The sequence below is a fragment of the Daucus carota genome, chromosome 1 (genome assembly GCF_001625215.2).
Source record: "Daucus carota subsp. sativus chromosome 1, DH1 v3.0, whole genome shotgun sequence".
Classification (NCBI taxonomy): Eukaryota; Viridiplantae; Streptophyta; class Magnoliopsida; order Apiales; family Apiaceae; genus Daucus; species Daucus carota.
The window spans coordinates 1,263,402-1,290,549 of NC_030381.2; the positions used below are offsets into that span (position 1 = coordinate 1,263,402).

Here is a 27,148-nt window from a genome sequence, read left to right on the forward strand (position 1 = left end):
CGTGCACAAAATCCAGACGTTTTCATCACCCTTGAAGACACATGCGATTTATAGTAGTTTTGCATTGAAATTGTGGCGGGGCAGGATTAGTCCACTGGTTTATTTATCTGGTCTAAGATCTGTAACTCATTTGACCGAAGTTTAAGCAACAAAAACAATGAAGCTGGAGAATTAAGGGACACTCTTTTTCCAATGTGAGCCAAAAGTATCAACTAGTTTCAAGAGATCTCACCTTCACAACTCGACTGGCTGTCTGGCTCAGATGAAGCTTAAGTAAATCAAATCAAATACTACATATATTGCATGCACCAAAGAGAAATAAACAAATAAATTTCATAAGAAAACCAGCATGTAGTCGTTATATAAACAAGACTTCTCTGATCTCTATCAGCACAATATCGATAAAAAACAACCATATGTGGATGATGGAGGAGGCTCAACATAATTAAAGAGTGAAATAAGGCAAAAGTGATTTGATAAACAAATGAAATATACAAGTCTGATACATCAGGTAAAGCAGTAGCAGGCTAGCAGGTTTACTACAACTGATCTCAGGAGATTTGTTTATTTCGGGGGGAACCCACTACAAGTAAGTCTCAGGCCGTTTATTTCAAGAATCTGATTGGCCATGGAAGACGATGATGCATATCATACTCAGAGATTGTAAGGCTGTTGCACGCGCCAATGCAAACAAACACTACAAGTTATAAGTTGTGTTGGAAAATCTAGTTGCTCAAGGATATTTAATTCAATCGATTAAGTTAGTTATCTGGCCTGGCAGGTTTTGTTAAGTTTTTCATGTACAGAAACAAGTTGATGTGATGAAAAGATTATACTAATAGAATTGAAGCTTATTAGTAATTGTGTAGTTGAGTAATTGAATTAGGGTCATGTGGGATTCTGAAAATATGATGGTGACATTGAAGCGCCTACTTTAAACTGTGGCGGAATAGTTGAAAATCAATTGAAAATAGAGGTGGATGTGTACGTGATTGATGAATTGAAAAGGCCAAGTCCAACGAAACTAAAGCAAAAACACTACTACGACTACGACTACGACTCCTGCTACTGATTGATTGAGCAATACACGGCTCTCACTTTCACGTGCACCAGTAGCAGTCTCATACTATTTCACTCCCAACTACGTTCTCCTCATTCTCACCTTCCTCCGTCCCACTGCTTATGTATCAACTGTTTACCGTTTATCATTATTACTTTCAATTTTGATTGTGGGGATCATTTGAAAACACCCCCAGTTCACAAACTTTGAAATTTAGCAATTAATCTCGATTGTGAGTATTTATATGCATCACTAGGTTAGACTTTCCATCCGATCGAGATCTCTAGTAACATAATAATCATCACAATATTATCCTATCCATATAGCTAGCTACTAGCTAGACACACACACACATGTGCCTCCTGCTGTCTTCTTACCCTCAAAATCATCAGATAGACTACTCGCTGTCTTTTTCGCCCAATCCAATCCAAACAACATAATCACCACTGATTAATCACATAGTATTATTGAACTAAGCGGTCATGGATAATAAGGAACAAAGAATATTTACATTAATTACTATGATTACAAGGAATGATTAGCATACTTATGGTTCATCGGATCAATACTTGGCTTCCATCATTTTTTCATCAGTTGAATCATCGGCCATCCAATTTTCTACTTAAAACTAATATTGTCCCCGGCCCAAGATATACAGATTTAGAAGAAAAATGAAAATCTCAAATTAACTCATTCAAATTCCAACCCTCAATAAATAAAAATCGACCAAGTTACTTACATGATGAGAATTCGCAAGCTAATTCCCCATAACAACAATGGACTAAAACTGATCGAAACACCTTAAAATCGAACTCATTTACAAGTTTCACGTCAATGCTTGATAATAACAACCAAATATCAAGACTAGCTTGTATAGATCAACAAGCTGAGATCTCCATCAAGGCTTAATTAGCACATGAGTAGTGCACGTACCCTGCAGAGATCACATCTTGCGCAAACCAAACTCGCAACTTCTTCATCATCATATGTATATAGTTACCTGTTTGATATAGGGTTTGGTCCACTTGGCACTGAGTGCTCGTCACCTTGGAACTCAACTTTTCCTTTACCAGAATTCTTACCCGTCTTGATCGTATTAGATGATGACGATGATGCTGAAGCCGAAAAATGAGCATTAGCTTGCGAAACTAACTGCCTTCGGCTTTGAAGATTAGTTGGAAGCATTGAGGAAACAGTGCCACATCTCAAGATCAAAGTGGAAAGGAAGAAGATAAAGAATGTCGCCAAGGAAACGAGTAAAATAGATCTAGAGTAATGATATTTGGTGGGAGCTCTGGAGATTGCCATGTTATACACTACAACAAATTAAGGCTTTTTACTAGATAGGGATTTTTAACCAAAGATCAGAGAGATGTCTAGAAGCAAGAAGATATGAAACTAAGAGAAAGAAGAAGGATTAAGGTAAAAGAAAGAGTAATAAACAATGTAAAGGTTTCAAGATGGTGAGGGAATATTTGGCAGTCAAGAGAAACTAGAAACTGGAAGACAACTTTTTTGCAATTATATAACAGAAGAAGCTTTGGCAACAAGAGAGAAGCTTTTTCTTGCTTTGCTGGTTAGTTTTTGACTTTTTTGACCAGGGAACCCAAAGTCTGGAAAAGATGGTCATCTTGGCATATCAGACTTTAACTAAAGTAAGTGATTATATGCTTCCCCGGCCCTTTCTCTGCCCCGTATTTAGAGAAACCTAAATAAGTATATATGCAGGTTAGAGCATCAAAACTGAGGTTATATATACATAAAGCAGTTGATGATTACTCTCTATATAACTTCAATTGTGAAAAGCTGAAGATGACATGCATGCATGCATGCAATTACATTTACACCTTCATACCTTGACCAGTGAATACCAATTTGCTCAATGCTCTGACATATATTTGGATTTGCTTAATGGTTTATGATATCACGTTTGATCATATTATATTTTAATAAATTGTATATATTAATTCGGATTCAAGTACATCATCTTTGGGATAAATTCTTGACCATCGTATACCTTATTTATAATCCTTTAAAAAGAAAAAACTTTGAGTACTGCCAGTAGGATCAAAACAATATATATATATATATATATATATATATATATATATATATATATATAAGGCATTGCTCAAAACAGAACACCCTTAAAAGAAGAACAAAGAAGAACACTTTGGAATCGAACATAGAATCTCATCTAAAACTTGAATTAAATTCTAACTTTAAGCTAATTAACCATTTATTATGAATGATAATAGTATCTAGCATGTTTAACAACAATTATGGATTAAAAAATAACATGATTCTATGTGATATTAATCATGTAAAGAATATATACATGATTCTATTCTAGATTCTATTTTGGATTCTGTTCAGGATTCTATAATATTTCATATTAATAATTTGGATAGATTTGGATGTTAGATTTCATATATTAAATTTAGTTAGTGCTTAACTATGTAATTATAATCATAACAAATCATTTTTTATGAAAGAAAAAGTGTTATGACAGTGTTTTGATAGTGTTCTGTGTTGTTCTTTTTTTAAAGTGTTCTGTGTGGAGTGCAACCCTATATATATATATATATATATTAAAATTTTATTTCTACCAACATATCATAGTTAAAGACCTTCAACAGAAAACATATTTACAATTGCTTAAAAATGTATCGGTTATATGTCAAACAAATGTAGGTACCGACTGCGCCATAAAATAAAACTAAGGGCCCAAGCTGCAGAAATCGAAGATTTTGTTGCCCCCTCTTTTATTACTTTGTTTGCATTCAATAATGGGAGTAGTTATAATATGCTAATTAACAGTAAGAAATCAAGGTTTTTTGTATCTTTCAAAATCACTACAGTAAAAACATGTTTCCTCAGATTATCAAGTCCTTTTCACCAGCCTGATTTTGCAATAGAAAATATGAACAAGTGAGCGAATAGACATCATGTGGTCCACTAATCTTTTCACACTGATAATTATACAATGATTGTAAGTAAATTTCTGTACACTTGACTGATACATGTATACAATGTTTAGAGCACACTACGTAAAATTAAAATGCTTAGTTTAAAATATATATATATAATGTTGATTATTCGTACTATTTGTGTAATAATTTGAGAAAAATTTATAAAAAATCAAGAGTACTCAGCTTTTGTTTTATGGTTTTTAATTCTTTTCCAAACACTTTAATCAGTTATAAGTATTAACTTGATTCTAATTTTACTTCACTTTTTTATTTTAAACAAAAATCACTTATTTTAAACTCACTCAAACGGTTTCATAGTTTTGGATGATAACCAGACAATATAACTAAGGAATGATTTATGATCGGACTTCTTACAAATTTTACCGTCTATTACAAAGAAAAAATGGAAAAACAAAATACCGTCAAAAGATAATATATCAAACCAAATTATAAATTATAGTCACTTTATGTTGACCGCGGTCTCATCTTGGGTGAGTGAAGAAGCTCCCACTAATTCTTGAAACCCTCACTTGAGTCTAGGGTTCATGTCACAGCGGCACGGGCATGCCAGAGTGGGCATGCCAGACTGGGCATGCCCTAGGCATGCCTTTTGTCCATTTGGCATGTTTTTTTACTAATTTTTTATATAAATAATAAAATTTATATAAATATTATATCTTATAAATATTGAAAATTTTAAATATAGTCCAACTTCATAGTTAAATATTAGATAAACTACTAATATAAGTTAGTATTGTACTAAGTTCGGTTCTTAATATTTACTATTTTTGTTATATTTGTAAGTGCACTTTAGTATCAATCCTGTAATGATGCAGCAGTTTTTGCTATATTTAATGGAAAATGGCATGCCATTTGGGCATGCCTTTTTGTAAAATACATGCCTATAGGAAAATGGCATGCCATTTGAGCATGCCTTTTTGTAAAATACATGCCTATAGGCATGCCAGTGAGAACTGCCGTGACATGTACCCTACTTGAGTCACTGTAATAAAGGCCAGGATTCAAGTGGGTAAAATGACTTTACCAAAAGACATGGGTATGATTAAGTTGATTAGTGGTATAAGTAAGAAGTTTTTTTTAGCATAATATAGTGAAAAAGATTGTCTTGTGCAGCTGGCAGGGCACCAAATTATCTATCTAGTAAAACCTATTATCTTTGCAATCTTTTTTTAAAGCATTATTCACCTAATCTGCATTGTCTGAGAAAAATAAATAAGTCCAATCAAATCCGTACACGGTCTGTCTGGCATCTATATATTTTTTTGATTATTTTCTTGCAGTACTGTATGAATTTATAATGGGCCTCTCTACATGTTGGATCTGTTTAGGAAACTCAGCTGATTACTGTTTCGTTTTAAACCACATTAATCCCTGTGAACGCTTTGCTACAAGGAGTAGAAACAAAACAAAAAGATAAGACATCCGAGAGATATTATTGAACGTACCAAAAGACCTGGTCATTCATCCCAGCTCGATCTCTGTTGTTAGTAACTTAATTGGGGAAGATGATCAGTTGCATGCGGATTTCATCCTTGACCTCTATTCTTACCATATATATATATTGTGGTGGTGGTTTCATTTTTGTATCACGCGCCAATGTTTTCATCATTCAGAGTAGTAACATTCTTTTATCATAAAAATAATGCATAGATTTGTTAAAAATAAAATCAAGAATTAAATGCTTGTTGCACCATTTTAGTTTTAACTATTTGCATTTTACATCAAATAATTTTATGATAAAAACTTTACATTTCTTAAATTCAAAAACCGCCACACTTTGAACCGAAGGTGATATTAACAGTTAAAACATGATGAAAAGATGTCTAATACAGAGAGTTTCGGGGTTAAGAAACGTAAATCAAAGATTTACATTGAACTGTAAATTCTAATTTATACCGTAGATTTTTGCCTCTAGAAATTACAAGCACGCGACATTCTACTGTAGAATTTAAATATTGGACAAACTTAAGAATTCTACAGGAGTAGATTCATTTTCAGGTCCTCACTTACAGTCCAATTGATGTTGGGCCGCAATAGGGCTTGCCGAGGAATAGCCCGAAGAATATTATATAAGTGTTGTGAAATGTGTCGATAACCTTTTTCTGGGTTAACTTATGTCAATAACTAATTGGGTTCTTTAGCAAAGAAAAAGAGAAAAAAATCGAAAATTTGGCATTAACTTGATCATTCGATTATTAACAAACTTAATAAGATTTACAAGAAAAACAACCATGAATCACATATTCTAGTGGAAGCTTTTTCATATTTTGGTGGATCAATTATTAAATGACATGAGTTTGATAAAAAAAAATTACTAACAAAATGTAGAATTTTTCAAAATACAAAATATTTAAGCAAGTTTTTAACTTCTAAAAATAAAAATTCAAACTGAAATTTATCATAGAATTTTTCAAAATACAAAATATTTAAGCAAGTTTTTAACTTCTAAAAATAAAAATTCAAACTGAAATTTATCGATGTAAAAAGAGAGAATCAAAATTAATAGGTAATAATACGGGTCAATGATTAGTTAAAAAATCGATACTGATCGGATCATTAATCGATATTAATTTAATATTATTTTTAATATAATAATATATATAAAATTAATTTTTTAAAATTATTTTTTCTAATATTATTACTAATAAATTTAATTTTTAACCGATTAATTATTAGTTACTAATTACTACTGCCTCTGTCTCTTCCAAGTAGGGGTGTACACGGGTTGATGAAACCGACCGATCCAATCCGAACCGATCATATTTTACCCGAACCAATCTGAATTTTTTTACCCGATAGATAATTGGATTAAAAAATGATCAAATCGATTTAATTGGGTTGGACACGGGTTTCAATTTTCTTAAACCGATCCAACCCAACCCGATATATCCGAGGACTCTCAAGCCATTATCTATACTTTGTCTGCTCGAATTTATATTTGCCACTGTTAACAAACAGATTGTTATTAGTTATTTACAGACATTTGTTAACAGACATTGTTCTCTATTTATTAAATAATAGTATTCTGTTTGCTTTTTGTATACCGGAGACTCTGGAGTTAGTTTTATCTCTTTGACAAACTCATCAAAGCAACATTCCACCGATATAAGATTAAATTCATTATTATGTTTGTTTAGAAGCACACGAACATGAATATTGTTTGTTTGTTACGTAAATGTATTCATGACCTTAAATTTATTAACTTAATCAAACCAATCCGAATAGAATCAAACCGAAGTACTACAAATTGGTTTGGTTTATAGATTTATATGGTTCGGATTGGATTGAAAATTTGAAAATCCGATTTAATTGAGTTGGGTTAACAAATTCCGTCAACCCGCTCAATTCGAACCGTGTACACCCCTACTTCCAGGTAGTTTACCTTTGGGTTGTGAGTTTGACACACATTCTGATGTTTTATAAAAAAATAATTTTATAATACTGTTTTAACTTTATTTTGAATAAAAATTTGATATTTGAATTTATACACACAAAAATCTCAAAAATAAATATTAGAACTATATTTTATAGGAGTTTTAAAATACGTGTCGAATAGTGAAAAACAATTAAAAAAACGGAAATCTACAAAACTACCTACCTTTTCTTTTATTGTTTTCAAAAATACTACCTTTCAGAATTATTTTTAAAAATACCTTTTCATAAATTTTTTTTCAAAAATACGGTTTGCAACTTTTGCAACCTCATTTGCAACTCCAGGCGGCGCCAGCCGTGTTGCAACCTCTTTTGCAACTTCATATGCAATATATATATCGATTCCGAAAATGAGGTCGAAAATGACATTTGAAAACTGGAACTTGAAATCAGGATTTGTAATTGCATATATGGTTGCATATGGTTGTATTCAGTTGCATATGGTTGCATTCAGTTGATTCTATTGTAATCTAATGGCCCCGCCAGGGGCACACCATATATCTGTTGTTACTTGCAGTTTTCAGTTGCAAAGTTGCAACTTCATTTGCAACCTCATTTGCAACTTTTGCAACCTCATTTACAACTATATATAGTTTTCAGTTGCATTTAGTTGCAACTTGCAGTTTTCAGTTGCATTTAGTTGCAACTGAGGTTGCAAATGAAGTTGCAACTGTTGCAACTTCATTTGCAACCTCAGTTGCAACTAAATGCAACTGAAAACTGCAAGTTGCAACTAAATGCAACTGAAAACTATATATAGTTGTAAATGAGGTTGCAAAAGTTGCAAATGAGGTTGCAAATGAAGTTGCAACTTTGCAACTGAAAACTGCAAGTAACAACAGATATATGGTGTGCCCCTGGCGGGGCCATTAGATTACAACTTCATTTGCAACCTCAGTTGCAACTAAATGCAACTGAAAACTATATATAGTTGTAAATGAGGTTGCAAAAGTTGCAACTGCAGTTGGAACTTCATTTGCAACTATATATATATATATATATATATATATATATATATATATATATATATATATATATATAGATGTATATATATAGATGTCTAAACAGAGGTCGAAAATGGCAACTGAAAACTAGAAGTTGCAACTTACAGTTTTCAGTTGAACTAGTTGCAACAGTTGCAATTTTCCATTTTTATTTGCAACTTTTGCAACCTCATTTGCAACTTTTGCAACCTCATTTGCAACTTTTACGGCTGCGCCGCCCAAGGTTGCAAAAGTTGCAAATCGTATTTTTGAAAAAAAAAATTTAATAATAATTTTACAGATGGGTATTTTTAAAAAAATCCCTAAAAAAAACTAGAGGAATATACAAGAAAAACAACCCTGAATCACATATTGGGGGATCAATTATTAAATGACATGAGTTTGATAAAAAAAATATTACTAACAAAACATAATTTTTTTTTTCAAAATACAAGATATTTAAGCAAATTTTTAACTTCTAAAAATAAAAATTCAAACTGAAATTTATCTACGTAAAAAAGAGAGAATCAAAATTAATAGGTAATAATACCGGTCAATGATTAATTAAAAAAATTGATAATGATCTGATCATTAATCAATACTAATTTAATATTATTTTTAATATAATTAAATATATATAATTAATTTTTTTAAAAAAATCCTAAAATTTTAATATATTTAGTAATAAATCCAATTTTTAACCGATTATTTACTAATTACTTCCGGGTAGTTTACCTCTAACAAACGACATCCTGGGAGGTGGGACTGTTCCAACGTCCTCATAAAACCTTGCTAAACCCTAATTTCACACCCCTTTTTCTCTCTTGGATCCACAAAATCTCAAGATGGTGCACCAGAAGAAAAGTAAGTAATTTTCAACACACCCATCTGTTTTAATCACCCATATCATCTCTCCCCCATATAATTATGCATATTCATTAATTCATGTGTCTTGTATTTCAATTTGTTGATAGAGAGCAAGAACAAGAGAATCACACTGAAAAGAAAGTCAAAAGTGATTAAGAAAGTGACAGAGCATCACAAGAAGAAGGCCAAGCAAGCCCAGAGGCAATTGGGTATTGATAGAAAGAAGCTTAAAGAAAACGACAATAATGGTGATTTGGAAAAGGCTGCTAGTGTTGTTAGTGGTGATTGGAGTGTTAAGGAGCAGGATCTTAATGCCCTTCAGGCTCATCGGGCTCGAACTGTCGATGTTGTTCGGAAAGAGAGGGTATGGCTTTAACTGTGTTTTGGGTTGCTAAAGTTTGTGGCTTATGACATTTTGAGGGAAGTGATAATTGAGTTGAGTAATGGGTGAAATATGGCTTTTCAGATTATGTATGAATGTGCTATCTGTTTTTAACCGTAAAAAGCTGCTTTATATTAATTACGTTTTGTATTGTGTCTATGTTTTTTAATATGTGTGATTATTGCTAGCAATGCTTTGATTGATGTTTGTTATTTCGTCATGAGAATAGTTTAAGATACTTAACTTGGACTGATGAATATTGATCTGGTAGTTAAGCTTTAAAATTTAATATACTCACTCGAATTATTACTTTTAAATGTTTATTAAGGCAAACAAAAGAAAATTTGAGCTATTAGAGGATGTTGAGCCAGATCGTGGTTTTGGCAATGAAGAAAGTTCTACTGCTAAATCTCTTGGAATGGTTAAAATTCGTGGTATGTTGTTTTTTCTTGAGTCACATGAGAATTTTTTTATTTTGGTTGTGTGCAAAAAATGACGTTTTAATCTCATTTGGTTATAAATTCAGATAACTCAGACAGGGCCTTTTACAAGGAGTTGGCGAAAGTCATTGAAGCCTCAGATGTCATCTTGGAAGTGCTTGATGCCCGCGATCCAATTGGTACCCGTTGTGCCGATGTGGAAAAGATGGTGCTGAGAGCAGGTTATGAGAAGCATCTTGTGTTGTTGCTCAATAAGATAGGTATTCCTCTCACTTTTGTCCATTTGTTTTTCTCTCTCTCGTCTGCCTCTCACTCTGTGGTCGTGGATTTGGTAGACACCTTAATTTAAAAATAGAACATTCTCTCTACATACTAGAAAACATTACATTATCGGTATGGCGACCTATGCCATGTTTATGTGCTTAAATGACCTATGACAACTAACAACTAATAACTGCAGTACTGAATTATAATAAAATACTTCATGCTTGTGTTTCCCACTTCTGAATTGTGTTCTTACACTACAGATCTTGTCCCTCGGGAAGCTGTTGAGAAGTGGCTCAAGTATCTTAGAGAAGAACTACCAACGGTAGCTTTTAAGTGTAGCACACAAGAGCAGAGGTCAAACTTGGGCTGGAAATCTGCACCAAAGGCTTCAAAGGCTGCTAAAGTTGCTGCAAAACCTGGCAATCTTCTTCAAACTAGTGACTGCCTTGGAGCTGAAACACTAATCAAATTGCTTAAAAACTACTCAAGAAGCCACGAGGTATGCAATGATATATATATATCTGCTGCTTTTTTTTTTTTGTACAATAACCCAAGTTTTAATGAAATTACATCATCATGTTCTATTTTAAATGAGTAGAAGATAAAACTTGTTGTTTCTGCTGATCAGATGGATTTATACACCTATTGCCATGGAAAATTAAGATTATAATATAAGTTACTCTAATACTTAATAGAAAGTAGCTAGGAGTGGAAATATTTGATTTTTTTTGGTTTATAGCATAGCAGATGTCCTACTTCTCTTATTAATAGGTTGCGGCTTTAAGCCTTTGTTTTTTGTTTTTGTTTTTTGGGTAAATGAGGGCGGCACCTCATATGAATTTTATAAATAAAAACAAAAGATACCACCTGGGGAGAAAAACACACCCAGGACAAGCAACAGATTTCTCAGAACAACCTCCGAGAAATCAAAACAACAACACCTAACCACTTAAAAGCGTCCAAATATAATTACAAGCAGAAAAAATGATAAAACAAGTCCTGTTGGACACACCCACAAAACTCCAGAAAAACAATTTGTTGAGGCAGGACCACACTGTGCATCTCCAGATGTCCACCTTGAAAAAACAAACTAGACCCTTCAAGTGATGCACCTGACTTCCTGAACAACTCCACAATAAAACAATCAGCCCCTTCACCATACGACCAACTAAAAGCCCCCTGATCAAAAACCTCACCTCTGCTACATACACTGATATAACCACCAAAGGAAAACCTTCCCTGAAATCAACAGAAAGCCAGACCCAGAGCCACATAAACCGCAAAATAAAAGCCAGCAATCCACGTAAACCATGCATACTCAAACAGATACACCAGCGTTGAATACTAATGACCACCTGGAAATTGATATGCATGATCAACAGAAACATACTACTACTCACCAACATCGCAGCAAAAAACAAGCACACCCACTCCCAGCAGCACACTAGCTCCCAAACCATCTGATCACCAGCAGTACATAACACCAGACTAACGAATAAATTGACCAGACTACGATGACAGCTCACTTCGAATTCCTGATTAGACCTACAGCCCCAAAGACAAGCAATAGAATACTGACTACAAAGAACAAGCAGACCCACATATCTGAAAAACTCCCAAAGGTGCAGAAAAACACCCATACCACCAGACTCAAGTATTCTGATCAACTGCTGCGTGCATCCCCAGCTGGCCAGAACTGCTATAACCCTCAGACCCTTAGCTAATAAATTATGATGTACTAAAGTACATAAAATACTCAGGAAACACCACAAAAATTCCCAGATTAAAAACACCTCTGCAACAGATACAGACCCCAACTGATTAGCCTTTGTTGAGGTATGGGTATATGAGTTTTTGAATATATGCTAATGACCGTGTTAATACAGACAAATTTTGTTTCTGAAGTTGGTGTGAGTTTACATATTTAATATTATTGCCATGTTGGACATGGTCTATCAAGTTGTTTGTTCTTGTTTTAGATCTTCTTTACTTCTCACTTATCCTTTTTCTTTTTATCAGTTAAGGTATTTGCCCCTCTTCCATGATATGTGTGGGATGCGGGCATATGACCTGTGTAACTATGTTTTCCCTTGCAATTTTCCTTGTTGTATTAATGGAAATTCCTGTGCTTATCTCCAACAGCATAACACCAAAGTGCTATGTTTGTTTAGAGGAACTAGAGTTGAATTATGCCCTGAATACTCTATCCTATGAAACAAACATAATCAAGGCATAGGCATTTGACTTAACTGTTAATAGACCCTGTTCATTAATTTATTTCAAGAGAAATCGCTCTACAACTAGACCAGCTGTCTGGCTGAGATCAAGCTCAAGTAACTTAGATAACATGGGGCCAGCGACATATAACATATTGCATGCACCAAAGAGAAATAAACAAATAAATTTCATAATAGCAGCATAAAAGTTAACTCATTATTAAAATAGAATCCTCACTCTCGACTCCTGAGAAATGTTTGTGATTGATTGTTTACTTGTATATTTGAAGGGAATTGTGGAAATTGACCAGAGTAAGATTCTTCTTTAAATATAATATATATAAAGCTTGACAGAGTTTAATGCATATTTCATCTGAAGTTCTTGCCGGCTTGCTGCACATTAGGAGATATAAACTCTTTTGTTGTTGCAGTTTCTTGCCACTAGGATTGCTATACTGGCAGGAATTCTAGATTGTGAATTGTCATCATGATCATAATACTTCCCAAAAGAGTTTAACTATGATTAGGATTAGAGATGTTTATGTATATTATATTAGTTGTCCTACCCAGCTTCAGGCGTGGGGTTTGTTGGTAACTAGTTACTTGCCTTCTACATTGATCTTCACCTCTTCAGTATTGTCTAAAATCTGATAACCATTTTCCCTTGCAGATCAAGAAATCAATAACAGTGGGTGTTGTTGGCCTACCCAATGTTGGAAAGAGTAGTCTGATTAACAGCTTGAGAAGATGTCATGTTGTCAATGTTGGTGCTACTCCAGGACTAACAAGATCTATGCAAGAGGTTCAATTAGATAAGAATGTTAAATTATTGGATTGCCCTGGGGTTGTTATGGCTAGATCTGGAGAAAGTGATGCATCTATTGCTCTTCGAAATTGCAAGAGAATTGAGAAGTTAGAAGATCCTGCTGGGCCAGGTAATGTAATAAACCCTCTTCAGCAATTTCCAAGTATATGTAGTGAAATAGTGGATCTTACACATAATCATTTGACCTCCTATAATAGTTATTCAGATTCATTGAACCAAATTTATGCTGATTTTTACCGTTCCATCGTCATGCTGGTGGTTGAATTTTCTGTCGATTTTTATCAGAGATCCTTTAATTTAAGATGTTACTCAAGCCTCAAGGTCCCCATTGTGGATTTGTAATCGTTCCTTGTGAATCATATCATGTGGTTATTCTTTCTACACAACTATATATGTAATATCTTTTGAACAGTGGTTAATTTACTTGTAGAACTCATGTCTGTGAATTTGTATTACTTTACTAGCTACAACGTTGTTCAACGGATTTATAGTTTGTATACAATGTTTATGTTGTACAGTTTCATAATCCTTTTACAGAGGAATGTGTTCTTTTGTTTTCATTCACACACACACACATATTAATATCTAAAAGTATCGACTTATTACTTTTGCAATGTTGCAGCTTCTTATATTCATCCATATTAATTCTTCTTGCTCGATGTCCACTTTGTGCAGTCAAGGAAATTCTTAATTTATGTCCTGCCGAGACGTTGGTATCCATATACAAGATCCCCAGTTTTAATTCAGCTGATGAATTTCTTCAGAATGTAGCAACTGCTAGGGGGAAGCTCAAAAAGGGTGGGATTATAGATGTTGATGCTGCTGCAAGAATTGTTTTGCACGACTGGAATGAAGGTATCAGTTATCTCTAACCTTTCCTTATGCACTGGCATTAATTAAGAAAAAGTTGTAAAGGTCATAAATGAGTTGCCAGTTGAATTATGCTTTATGTGCCTTCTTTTCTTAGGTAAAATTCCCTACTATACAATGCCCCCAACTAGGGATGCGGGAGTCCCTTCGGAAGCAAAGATCATATCAGAACTTGGAAAGGAGTTCAACATCGATGAAGTATATGGTACAGAATCATTTATTGGCAGTCTAAAATCTGCAGATGATTTTCAACCTGCTGAAATGCTGGCAAGTGCTACTATCACCTCTGATGAGAAGATGAGTGAGGTTTGTATAGTATCAATCTTTCTGTACAAGCACTGGTGATCTTTATGGGTATTTATTCTTTTATATCACAGTAATTAAAAGAGGAGACTTCATATAGTATTGATGTGTAGCATGTGTCGTACTTTATCGTCTCAAACATATTTTACACAAAACTAGTACTGCGAGTCTTGGTTTCTGGGGGGCATGCTACAATTAAATTAGTAATTATGGCTTGATGTCAGCAGCCAGTTTTTTTTTATATATATAGGTCCTTTGCTATGTCCAAACTCCTTATAAACTAAACTGAATTACTTTTTACTTAAAAGGATGTAATGCAGGGTAACAAGGTTGTAGATCAGAGTCATGATAATGATGACGAGTGCATGGCAGAAGAAGATAGCCCAGATGTGAAAATGGCCAAAACGGCTAGTGGCAGGCAGAATGTGAAGTTATATGCTACAACAGATGTACTAAACACCAAGTTGAGGAAAGCGGAAAAAAGGAGGATGAAAAAGGCCAAAAAATTATCTGCAATGGAAGCTAAGATGGAAAGTGATGATATTGATGACTTTGCTGAGGATGCTGCTATGAATGATGTTGATGAGGATCAATCCATCGTAACTTCCAGCAAGAACAGATTCGAGATCCCTGTGGAGCTTGACAAGTAATGTATGTATGCAAGAACATGTATCCCATTCATAAACATTATGAGCACCCTGATTTTAAGAAGTCTTCCAGAATGTATACGATTTATATTCAAGCACATTTTGTAGTGATGCAACTACAATGTACACGAAATTAAGCATTAAATGCAATTTTTGTGATACTTCCTCTCCTTGTCTATGCTATCAATTTTTGTGATACTTCCTCTCCTTGTCTATGCTATCTGTATTCTTTGTGATTACATGATGAGGCAGAAGCCTATTAGGGGCCTTATTTGGATCTGTATGAGGTGTGAGCCTTTCTGCCTATACGGCTATACCATTCTGATTTAAGTAGTTAGGAAGTGGGATGTGTTTGATGATTAAAATTATCAAACAGTTTAGGGAACGGAGTCATGAGTTGTGTCATGTGACCCAGCCGTTGATTGGTCTTGCCTGATTTTGCTTTTGAAGGGCTTATAACAAATCTAACAGCCCAACTCATCTCTATATTTATTATTTAGACAGACATTCTTCGAGAATAGGAAGCCTTCTTGGCCTACTCGCTGCCCATCATGCACCTTCTGTTAGTAATTCCTGGGCTTGTTCTGTAGTCAGCGGAACCAGGGCTCGTGCGGGCCTGCTTGATCAGACAGTGGCCCAAGTTTGATTTCTGCATGTAAGCCCAGCCCAAGATCCCCTTGTATGGTTAAGTTAAAGTATTATTGATAGTTGATACACGCAAACGCCAAACACACAACAGAACTGCAACGAGCTAATGGAGTGTTTGGTAGCGGCCCGGAGACATAGGACTCTCTCCGCTCAAATGATATACTCCCTCTGTTTTTTAATATATGACGTTTGACTTTTTGGCACACACTTTTAAGTGCTTTGACTGGATAGTTAAAAGTATTATTTTTGAATTTTTCTTTTTCTGAATAAAAATATACAATCAAAATTTTAATTCACAAAAAAAATCAATCAAAAATAATGTTTTTTACTATCCGGTCAACCCACCTAAAGTTACGTGCCCAAGTCAAAAGTGTCATATAAAAAAAAACAGAGGGAGTAGAATATTAATTATATAAAATCGGTTTTTCTATGGTGTGCCCATGGGCATATGCTAAGCGCGGAAAATTTTGTGCTTGGATCATTTTGATTGGTTCCTATCTCATGATAATGGTGGACCCCCCTGCAAATACACCAACCACACCAATCAAAATCTCTCAAATACAAAAATTTCCGCGCTTAGCATGTGCCCATGGGCACACACTAGCCAAACCGATATAAAATTATTAAAACATGTTTCAATGAAATTGATTATAGAATTTAACTATATTTTATAACAGAGTAGATTATTACTCCCTCCGTCCCTTTTTATCTGTCCATTTTTGAAAAAAAAAACACATACCAAGGAATAATTGATTGTATAAACTTTTTCATTAAATACCTCTAATTAATATCTTGAAAATGGTGAAATACCCCTACTTTATGTCTTGAAAACATGAATTCAACCAAGTTTTAAATAAGTCAAGCCTTGAAAATTGAAATTATGGAGATATATTTGAAAAACTATCATTAAATTAGTTTTGAAAGTATATATAGACAGATAAATAGGGACAAATTTTTACTTCCAAAGTGGACAAATAAATAGGGACGGAGGGAGTATTATTTTAAATAATCATAGATTAAATGTATTATTTTATTTAAGAAATGACTGCGGAGGCCAGGCCAGTAGGCCACCTTGATAGATACCCCAACCCACCCTCACAATAATTTTCATCCTATTCACACATATTACATGCAAGTTACAGCCTAACACTGAGAGTTATTTGTCTTCTATTTTTCACACCACTCACTCTTATTCAAAGCTAGCTAATAATCAAAAGTTGGACAAACAAATTTAACAGGCCAACTGATCTCTAGATTGAGCCATTTCTTCGAAAATAGGAAGCCTTCTTGGTCTACTTGACCCCCATGCATTCATTAATTTCTCAAGCCCATCAACAAAATCTTCATCAAGATCAAGTCCCATTATATCTGATGCCACTATTTCTGGCCGGTTCAGTTCCAATTCTGCAAGTAATTCTTCGGCCCTCCTCCTTGTTCTCATGTCATCAGAACCAGGGGTTGTGCCCTGCTGTATACCTTCAAGGACTGAACGGGCCTCGTCGTATCGGGCCTGCTTGATGAGACAGTAGCCCAAGTTACAAGCCTTGTTAGCATCGGGATCAATCATCTGTGCCTTTTTGTATACAACCTCTGCTGCCATATAGTTTGATTTCTGCATGTACGCCCACCCCAAGTTCCCCTATAGCAAACAAAGAAAACAAGTTGAGCAAAGATGCATGAACTATGCCCATATAGTTGTGCTTGTGTATCACAAAAATGCATTCTTTAAATTTATAGGTTCAAATTATAATGCTTTACCAGTATTCTGGAGGTTTCTTGCTTGACAGAAACCTGAAACTTCTTGCCATGAGATCTAGCCGTTTTGGTAGGCCTTCCATTGAATGCCTCTCCTCTATAAATCATCCTTAGCTTCTGTTTTAACATCACTATTTGTTCGTCTATTCTCCCGCATTTCTAGTTAAGCAAATAATTAACCAAATATAAATATGATGATTAAGAAAACAAGGAACAAACTATAGATAACATGCACAATATATGCTATGCTAGTACCTTGTACAAGTCAATGAGAATGTTGTCGATTGATTCTTGGGAGCTTTTGGAGCAAAGAACTCGAAAAGATTTAATGGCTTCAATGGCCTCTTCAGTTCTATCTAACTGCTTCATCACCACAGCCATGTCCTTTAGGGCACTGTCTACCCTATCTCCTGCATTTATGGCCTTCCAGAACCACACGATAGCAGCTTCTGGATCCTTTTGCACTATCTGAACATTTTTTAACATATTTAGATGAAATATCTAAATTAAATATGAATGGAATCTTTAAAAAGTACAATGATTTAATCGATCAAGTACTATATATCAAAAATGAGATTGTCAGGTAAAAGGAATGAAAGATCAAGCGTGTTTTAATTGTGATCATTTTATATTTATTACTTAGATTAAAATGTCAAAATTTATAAAGAAAATTCTGGTGACTAGTAAACATAAGTTAGCAGCTATATATGGTACTAGTAATTAAGCATGAGTTAGCAGCCCTTACATGATGACCCCTTGTAAGTTAGCGGTCGGTCGGTTATAGTTCTGTTTCTTGTATTGTTGGCACTGAAGCTCTGTTGAACTTGTAGATTTATATATGTAACTAGTTTTGTATATAGATCTACATATTCTTTTGTATTTTCTGAATCTTGTTAACTAATTATATATACTCTATACGATAATTCAAAACATAAACATCATCAAGGACAAGCTAGATCCCCATTCTAGTAAATTATATACATACATAGAAGAGTGCAATTCAACCTAGGTAGCGATTTTTCTCCAAATAATAATTATTTATAAACTAAGGGAGTCATGTTCAATCTGACAAATTATTGCGTTGTGAGCAAGAGAGGATAAAATTTTAAGTAGATATATATATATATATATCCTATATCACGATCGAGTGCAGAGGTAAGAGCAGTTAACTCGGGCTAAATATGCAAACATTTTGTTTCTACTTATCTAGTCAGTGAAAAATCTATTCTAAATGGTGATGCTAAGAACACAGATCCAATAACTAATCAAAATCTACGAGTATTCGTATGTCGCCGCATATATATATTTATATGTACAAACATACAGTTACTGATGAATCTCTCTCCCTCTCTCGCTCCCTCCCTCCCTCTTCTCTCTCTCTCTCTCTCTCTCTCTCTCTCTCTCTGTGAGTGTAGGTTTTCTATGGCAACGTTACCTGGGCATGCTTAGCTCGAACATAAGGAGTGTCACCAGAAGGAACCTTGTACACCACATGAAATAGATGCTGTTCTTCGTCTTTACTTGTATTCCAACTTCCACCTTCCATAAATCTTTATATATTTCTACAAAGATTTGCTCTGGGGAATGGAAAAGGTCGAGGGAGAAGAAAAGTAGACGATTATACAGATACACAAACCAGATAATTTACGATAGATAGAGAAGCTCGTAGTAATCTAGAATAGACATTTGACTTGCATAAAGCAGGCAGATGAGGAAGTCTAGATACAAGCAAACGCAACACAATACAATTATATTAGCATAAAATAGAGTGAATGTGGATGGGTATGCGTCTAGGTTCCTTGTATGAATTGAATACGCGGGATTGGACACTCTGCTTGAGACTACTGTGTATGAGGGGCCAGCTCACCATTTACAACTCTACAGTACGTCCTCATTATCCCTGCTTAAATTAATTTTCCTATTAATCCAGGAATCGGATGCGAGTCTAATATAAGGCGAATCAGTGATTAATAAAATAGAGAAAAGTGCTTCAAAAAAAATAGAGAAAAGAAGAGAGTAAATTTCATAGCAGGAACTAAAGTGTCGATATTTATATAAAATAGTGATAAATTTTTATAAAAGTAAAACAGGCTAGTCATTTTCTCCGTTTTTAATTCCGTCCGCATCCAGTTTATCTTATTCTTATATAATTAATTATGAATAATTAAAGAATAAATTTCAAAATGTTGTCTAAATTTTTCTGATTTTCATAAATTAAGGATTGATTATGAAACAATATTTTGTGAATTTTTGAAAATTTTGGTCACCATTATAGAATACTTTAACTTTTAATATTTAATAATATATTATTAACAGTATTGACGACCGTCGCCTTTTGAAAAAATGGAGGAAATGACTGTCAATTTATTGCCACTTCAAATAAACATTATATTTTGAGTATCATTTTATTTTCAAATTTTAGTTAGATGTTTAAATATGGAGCTATTAACCAAAAAATCAAACTAACTTGTCATTTTTTTGCCAAAAAATCTATAAATCTATTTTTCCACCAATAACCCCAATAAACTTTACTAAATGTTTGAAAAACATTTAACTAGAGTTAGTTATAGCCGATGTGGACTAATTATGATCATCACATATCCTATGTGGCAAATTGATTACAATTAATCAAAAAAATAACTAAAAAATATATCAGCACCACTAAAATCAGTTTTAATATGATTGATCAAAAGCTCATGGTTGATCAAAAGTTCGTTAAGACAGGGAAGTACCAGGCTCTCATTAAAACAATGAACAGATTGAGAATTGCTCTGCCGCCATAGTTATTGCACTCGTTTCTACGTGGTTGATTTTCTATGTAGAAAAAATGTATCTATGGTGTATATTAATGTGCAAAATTCTTACTTAGCTACTCGAGCATAAACAATTAACCAAGTTTCAGCCGTGTAGCACGTCAAGCAGCAGAATGAGAACTCTGAATTGAGTAAGACATATTTTGACCACTTAGCACAAACAATCCACCCAAATACAAACACAATCATATATTTTGTCCAATCAACCGTCCCGAACAACTCCAAACAACACACCCCCTAAAATTTTATAAAATTTAGTCGCGTGAGACACCCCAACCAAACCTCTGAACTCAGGAAAACATAAAAAGTTGTTCCATCTCTTTAATTTTGTATTGAATGGAGTTAGAAATAACACCCCATCTGCTAATCTTTTCACATACCCTCTGATTACGTCAAAATGATAACCCCAATAATTTATTTCGAACGTCAACCTCAGCGTTTACAATAATCTGCCAATATCACACATCTTCACTTGTTTTCATCTTATTTTTTAAATCTAAACTAACAAATATCATATTATAAATTATTACTATTAATGATTAGGTGCTATGTGGCACACACGTGTGTAAAAAGATACAAATCAGGAAAGATACATGACAAGTCACATTGGTAGATTTAACCATGGTTATTTTATATTTATTTTTACACTTTTAATAAAGTTTATTGGGGTTGTTAAAGAAAACAGAAGGTTAAAGGTTTTTTGACAAAAAATTGACAAGTTCATTGGGTTTTTTGGCTAATAACTCTTAAATATATATGTATGACCTATTTTTCTTTTATATGTATAACTAAAACCCGAATCCAAATAATATATCTAATAATATATCTCTTAATCACTTTCTTATAATAATATTTAATTTAATGCTAATATACTTAAATATATGTGTTGTGTGTATATCATATATTACAAGATATTTAAAACTAAATAATTTACCTATACACTTGAAGCTCCCTCTAATTGAATTCTAGATCAGAGACTAATCTCTTAATTTAAGAAAAATATATATGTCAGATTATTTTCATATCTTTTCCCTTATCCTAAAATAATAAATTTAATTGTCTGTTTATATTTTTGTACCCTTATTTGTTAGTTTGGTTGCACATCTATACTATAATATAATAAGCCAACATGGGTATAATTTGTCGTCGTACAAAATTTTGGTTTGTTCATGTTGGTTTAGTGATTCACCTTATAACTAAAAGTCTGCTCCAAATAGAGTTCTCATAGGTTTACATCTCTAAACAATTTAATATACTACAACATAAAAACTCCACCATTATTCTTTTAAATATAATTTATAATTAGTTGAATAAAAAAAAAAAAATTTACTATCATTAATATTATATAATAATTAATAATTATTTTTGAATTATATAGCCGCCCGTGCATTGCACGGGTTTAAGGCTAGTATATATAAAATAAACATTTGGGAGATAAAATTATACATTAAAAAATTGTACCGAATGAATATGACCTCAATTGTGTACTCAAAGAAGAATATGGCCACAAAGACAGTCTGATACAATTCAATTCCTTTCTCTCCCTTTGTTTTGGCAGGCCGTTCACTCATTAGCCTTCAGTTACACAGAAGTTCCAATTATAAAAGGAAAAAAATGAAATTAAAAATTCATTAACTTGTGAAAAAATATATGTTCCGTTCACGCAGCGATGCTTTCTATATGTAAAAAAATATACAGTATATTCTATACGAATGTCTTTAATTATCTGAGGAAAATAAATGCGGCTTCCACGGTGGTTTATGTAGCCACCTCTGTTCCGTAGGCTTTCCCATGATATCAGCCTTCATCGATCATGTAACTCCATATGCATTTATAATTGGAGCAACAAATCCTTCGGTATGTAATTGTAATACAACAACCGCTGAGACCTGAGATTGATAGCTCTACTCACAATGTTAAAATTAAACCTAAAATTTACTTTCACTGACAACATTGTAACCACCTCCGTGCTTGCCTGGGATGTTGCTAAAGTTTCAGAGTTCATTGTGGATGATTTCGCTATGGCTCTGACTGTCCCACATAACACACAGCTTTTTACCTATGAATATAAAAACTTACTAGCAGTAGATTTCACCAATTTGGCAAGACAAAAGACGTGTAAATGCAAGTTACTTGAAGCATCATGGATGCTGAACATCTCAGGTGCAAAATCCTCCAACTTTCATGTAATGCAGTTCTGTCAGATTCCATTACCTTCAGAAAAAATAAATCAATTTTGTAGTTTTGTTGTTGATAAATTTGTCTTTCTGGGCTTCCAAGAGAGTAGTTAAAGTAGTTGGAATTCACCCTGGAGGGGGTCTAGTTATAATTTGAAGTTAACATAGTGATTGAGATCATTAAGACGTTGCATTTTAACATCAACTGACAATAAGAATTCTTCAACACAAGCAAGTGAAGAAAAAACAGACAGAATTGGACTCTTGAAAAAAAATCATGTTCACTTATGGCAATAGCAACCATCTTACTTAACGCGCCTTCCCCATTGCTTTAAGAACTATATGCCTTGCTTGTCTCCCCTGCATAGGTGAAAACTACTCTGCAACTCTACTAGAAAGGATCATAACGAAAATATTAGTAAACTAGTAGTCCACAATTCACAAAGTCCTCTCATTAAAGAGATCTGATCGTCGAATAACACAAAAGAACACTGCTGCTTATTTTCCACCATACCGACCAGCATGCATAGCATAATCCCCTTCCATCAAAATCTATGTTAGCGTTTCTATGAGGAACCTTCTTCAAGTCCTGTAGCTCTTAATATCTGAATATTATAAGCTACTTTTGAGTATAGTTCTGCTGAATCTGCTAAATGCTCCAAGTTTCTCTGAGTAAACCACAGGTGAAATCAAGAAAGCTGTGTACTCACTTACACAATTACACAACTACTAAAGCAAATCATAACCGCACAGTTCTTAATAGACAAAGGACAACAGGCATTATACCATAACTAAAAGAGCCCGCGAAAAATATTAGAACCAAAGATTTAATATAGTATTGCAAATTGCAACTGGATGAATGCATTTGAAGAACTGGGGATTTGCAGAGAATGCAAGCCAAAAGGGAATCGCTCAAGAATTACATTTGCTACTTAGGAACTAAAAGATATATCAATGGAAACTAAAAAAATTTATCTGTATCCAAACTACAATATCAAAACAGCAAATTGTTGTCTAGTCTCCAACTTGTTTGCTTGAACTTGTTGATTACTCAGGTTTGTAGAGCACTTGAGTGTTTGCCTAAGCGTTTATTCTGATACAGCATTGAGACCCTAATTAACTATGTTATCAATTGATACACTAGAACAAAAGCTTGTGACCTTGTGGAAGTGATTCAAAGGTACTGGCAAATCCGGAATCCGTCTCCAGCTGCACTTTGATATATTGCTGATCTCACAAACACATGCCGTATAATTCATATGCCGCTCTTCATTGAAAACATACACAAGATCATCCAATCCCACACATTTCAAGCTTGCAAAATTATAATCTTCCTGATGACCATCGAACAAACAAGCAAGCAATTCAGCAGGCATTATTGCCAACTCACTAAACTCCATTGTCTTGTCATCAATACTCCACAAATTAAAGCTGACTCCACGGTGATCATTGCACAATCCAGCCAATACAAGAAGCTCATTGCACGAAATCAAGAAGGCAAATAAAAGGCCAGGAGGCCTAAGTGTCTGAACTTCACTCCAGACATGCGTATCCAAATCAAAAGTAGAGACAAAACCCGAATAAATCCCATAAACATAAAACTTACCATCAAACAAGGCCGATGATAAAGACTGAGATGTATTCCCATTCCGGAAATCTGCAGGTAAAGGGGAACAATTTTCCCAACAACCACAATGAGGATTATAAATCTCAACAAACAGTCCATCCTCTATATCAACCAAACCACCCACAAACTTAACTCCACCTACAACAATAAATCTCGGCAATTCACATCCTTTATCATAAAACGCACCAACCAAAGGATTCAATCTAGGACAGTTCAACATGCATGTGACATGCACATCCCGGCTCAAAATCGGACAAAAACTAAAGCTGCTGCCCGAGGTACAAACATAGTATCCATTACATCCCATAAAAGAAGAATCATTTTGGTGTCGAAAAACAGGGAGATTCAGCCACTTATCGAGATGAGGGTCAAAAGCAAGTAATTGATTGTTTCTTGGAAAAATATTGTTGAGGCCATAGAGAAACAAGAAAGGCTTTTTCCGAGTAACCGCCACAGCAGATGAAAAGGTGGAGCTGGTGACAATGGAGTGCCAATGCTTGCAAACCGCGGTGGCGCGTACGATGGACGTGAGAGGCAGAATGGAAAGAATGAGCTCAGTGAGATCTGAGCTGAGAGAGTTAAAGCCAGAAACAGAAACCTTGATGACATCTTTGCATATGTTTGATTCTGCCATTTTGTTGAATGAGTTGAAGTCAAGTAAACAGATAATGTATGAATGATTTATACAAGTAATGAGTGTTGGTTGAGGAACATGATGGTTGACCGTTAAAAACGATATTTGCAGAGTCTAGACGGACGAATAGGGTCAGATGAATGGTCCAGAATCAAAGTTAAATATGTAAAATTATTCAGATAAATGTACAAGGGACCTCCAAATGGCTTATTATCTTCAAATCATTGTCATTGCAGACTTGGAGTTAACCTACTGTCAAACGATATTAAGACGATTCCTTTCTACTCCTTTCATTGTCTGTTAGGAAAACTTTATAATTCATCAATAATTCACCGCAATAAAATACCTATTTTATTACGAAATATTTTTCATTGTGAAATTAGTTAAATATATCAAAAATCAAATATGATGAATTTAAAAAAATTTGTGCAAGAAATATGATAAGGACTCTGTTGATTATTATTATTTTTGCCTAACGAGAGGTGAAGATGAGGCATTCAAATTGATAATACTAGAGTACATTTTATGGGAAGAGAGTTAAAACTTCATTGATTACTGGAGAGATTGATGTTCATTGTACAAGAACATATCAGATGCTCAATTTATCGTCTGATCTTTCGACAAAATGAATTTATTAACATGAAGGGTACTGAATGAAGCAGCTTTTAGATATATAATTCTATGGATAATGCAGGAATTCGCGTTCCTCGGATCTAGTCTTCAAAGCTCTAGCACCACAACTGTTGAAATCATAATAGACCAAGTTAGATAAGTACCCACATTATCGATCATTGGTATTTATAATCGGTAAGATTAACATATATAAAGGAAATAGGTCTTACAATCTGAGTCCGTGGTGATCCAGCTTCCTGATTTAGCAGGAGTACTATGATCACCGCGATGAAGAGGAGTCGAGTTGGAAGAATAAGGTATCATCATATTCTGATTGGTTGTGATTCTTTTAGAAGAAGCCCTTGATAGACAAGAGTAAACAGATGATGAAGTGGTGGAGCAACTCTCCATATCCCATCTGAAACTGATCTTTGGCGAGTCATTACTCAGCTGACCATCGTCTGGTACTGATTTTAATGCTGCTCTAGCTCGAAATTGCAAGACCTGAAACATAATTTCACTCATTTATAAATTATAATTGAGTAATTGACCGCTATATTTAGATGAATATTGATTATTGAGGCCTGATGGAACTGATGTTTGTGTTTTGATTTACCTTTCGAGTGATGTACCTCCCTCCTTTCTCAGATTTGGCAGCAGCCGCCCATCTTATAAGCTCCTTCATTTTCGACAAGGTATTCGTTTTGTCGCTCTTAGCTTTCTCATCTCTTTTTTCGTCGTTGACATACTGGTGTCTAGATGATAGTGCAACATCGATGAGAGGTAGAACCTTGGTATTCCCCAAATAATTAACCGGGGCATCTCGTCCTTTGTTGTTACTAATACCTAATCCTTTAACTATATCTTCCTTCGTCATCATCTTCATTGTACGGAAGCTCTTCAAATTAATAGATATAAGCAAGTCTCTGCAATGCCTCTTCTTCTCAGTACATTAAAAAAAGTTAACTTCTCACGTCTTTGATTAGCTTCAACAACAGTATATCTGATTTAGCTGGAAAAAGAACGAAACAAGAAACTTTGTTAGTCAGAGTTTCAATTATCTGATTCTACCATGCATGATATCAATATCTGTGATGGCTTCGACTTACCACTCAAACTCTCCTCTTTGGTTCGACAATCAGAGGCTACTCTGCTGCTCTCTTTAACACGATTTTACCAACTGAGATTTCAGTGTGAAAGGCTTGATTATATTCATTAGTAGCATGAAGGTATATATAGGTACATAGCCTGATACATGGATAAGTTTAAACTACGTCAAAGTCTATCTATCTGTTTTCCTGTTACTATTGTTACAACTGTATACATATACTTAGAGATGAGGTTTGACTTGATCAGACTGCGGAATGCATGTTACGCCCCCTCAAGATGGAGGCTCCATTGGAGACTCCCAGCTTGGTGCGAAGATGAAGAAAACTTTGTCGAGAGAGAGGTTTCGTAAGAATGTCAGCAAATTGATCCTTAGAGTGAACATGTGCAACACGAAGAGATCCAGCAGCCACTTGTTCACGCACAAAATGATAATCCAAGGAGATGTGCTTCATGCGCGAGTGAAATACAGGATTGGAGCTCAAATAT

General features: G+C 34.3%; 4 protein-coding genes across 5 annotated transcripts; 1 reads left to right on the forward strand and 3 right to left on the reverse strand.

Annotated features, from left to right (window-relative positions):
• Positions 1-9,192: 9,192 nt before the first annotated feature.
• LOC108205132 (guanine nucleotide-binding protein-like NSN1) lies at positions 9,193-15,447 on the forward strand. Of its 2 annotated transcripts, none has more exons than XM_017374941.2 (9): positions 9,193-9,332; positions 9,443-9,699; positions 10,046-10,151; positions 10,244-10,417; positions 10,685-10,923; positions 13,311-13,575; positions 14,142-14,321; positions 14,434-14,642; positions 14,948-15,447. In XM_017374941.2, the coding sequence occupies exons 1-9, from the start codon at positions 9,314-9,316 to the stop codon at positions 15,287-15,289; spliced, it is 1,791 nt and encodes a 596-aa protein (XP_017230430.1). In that variant the 5' UTR covers positions 9,193-9,313; the 3' UTR covers positions 15,290-15,447. The 2 variants fall into 2 exon arrangements, with proteins under 2 accessions (XP_017230430.1, XP_017230431.1); XM_017374942.2 differs by having other exon boundaries at positions 14,960-15,447.
• Positions 15,448-16,955: 1,508 nt separating this feature from the next.
• Positions 16,956-19,424, reverse strand: LOC108215325 (protein SULFUR DEFICIENCY-INDUCED 1). Its single transcript, XM_017387779.2, has 4 exons — positions 19,125-19,424; positions 17,945-18,157; positions 17,693-17,848; positions 16,956-17,573 (listed from the first exon to the last, which is right to left on the reverse strand). The coding sequence occupies exons 1-4, from the start codon at positions 19,233-19,235 to the stop codon at positions 17,166-17,168; spliced, it is 888 nt and encodes a 295-aa protein (XP_017243268.1). The 5' UTR covers positions 19,236-19,424; the 3' UTR covers positions 16,956-17,165.
• A 4,068-nt stretch (positions 19,425-23,492) lies between these two features.
• On the reverse strand, positions 23,493-25,109 carry LOC108194248 (F-box/kelch-repeat protein At3g24760). Its single transcript, XM_017361187.2, has one exon. It carries the CDS (start codon positions 24,938-24,940, stop codon positions 23,792-23,794), a length of 1,149 nt encoding a protein of 382 aa, XP_017216676.1. The 5' UTR covers positions 24,941-25,109; the 3' UTR covers positions 23,493-23,791.
• A 311-nt stretch (positions 25,110-25,420) lies between these two features.
• LOC108199583 (uncharacterized) lies at positions 25,421-26,857 on the reverse strand. The gene is made up of 4 exons (XM_017367480.2): positions 26,662-26,857; positions 26,169-26,564; positions 25,783-26,056; positions 25,421-25,680 (listed from the first exon to the last, which is right to left on the reverse strand). The coding sequence occupies exons 2-4, from the start codon at positions 26,436-26,438 to the stop codon at positions 25,661-25,663; spliced, it is 564 nt and encodes a 187-aa protein (XP_017222969.1). The 5' UTR covers positions 26,439-26,564; positions 26,662-26,857; the 3' UTR covers positions 25,421-25,660.
• Between the last annotated feature and the right edge of the window lie 291 nt (positions 26,858-27,148).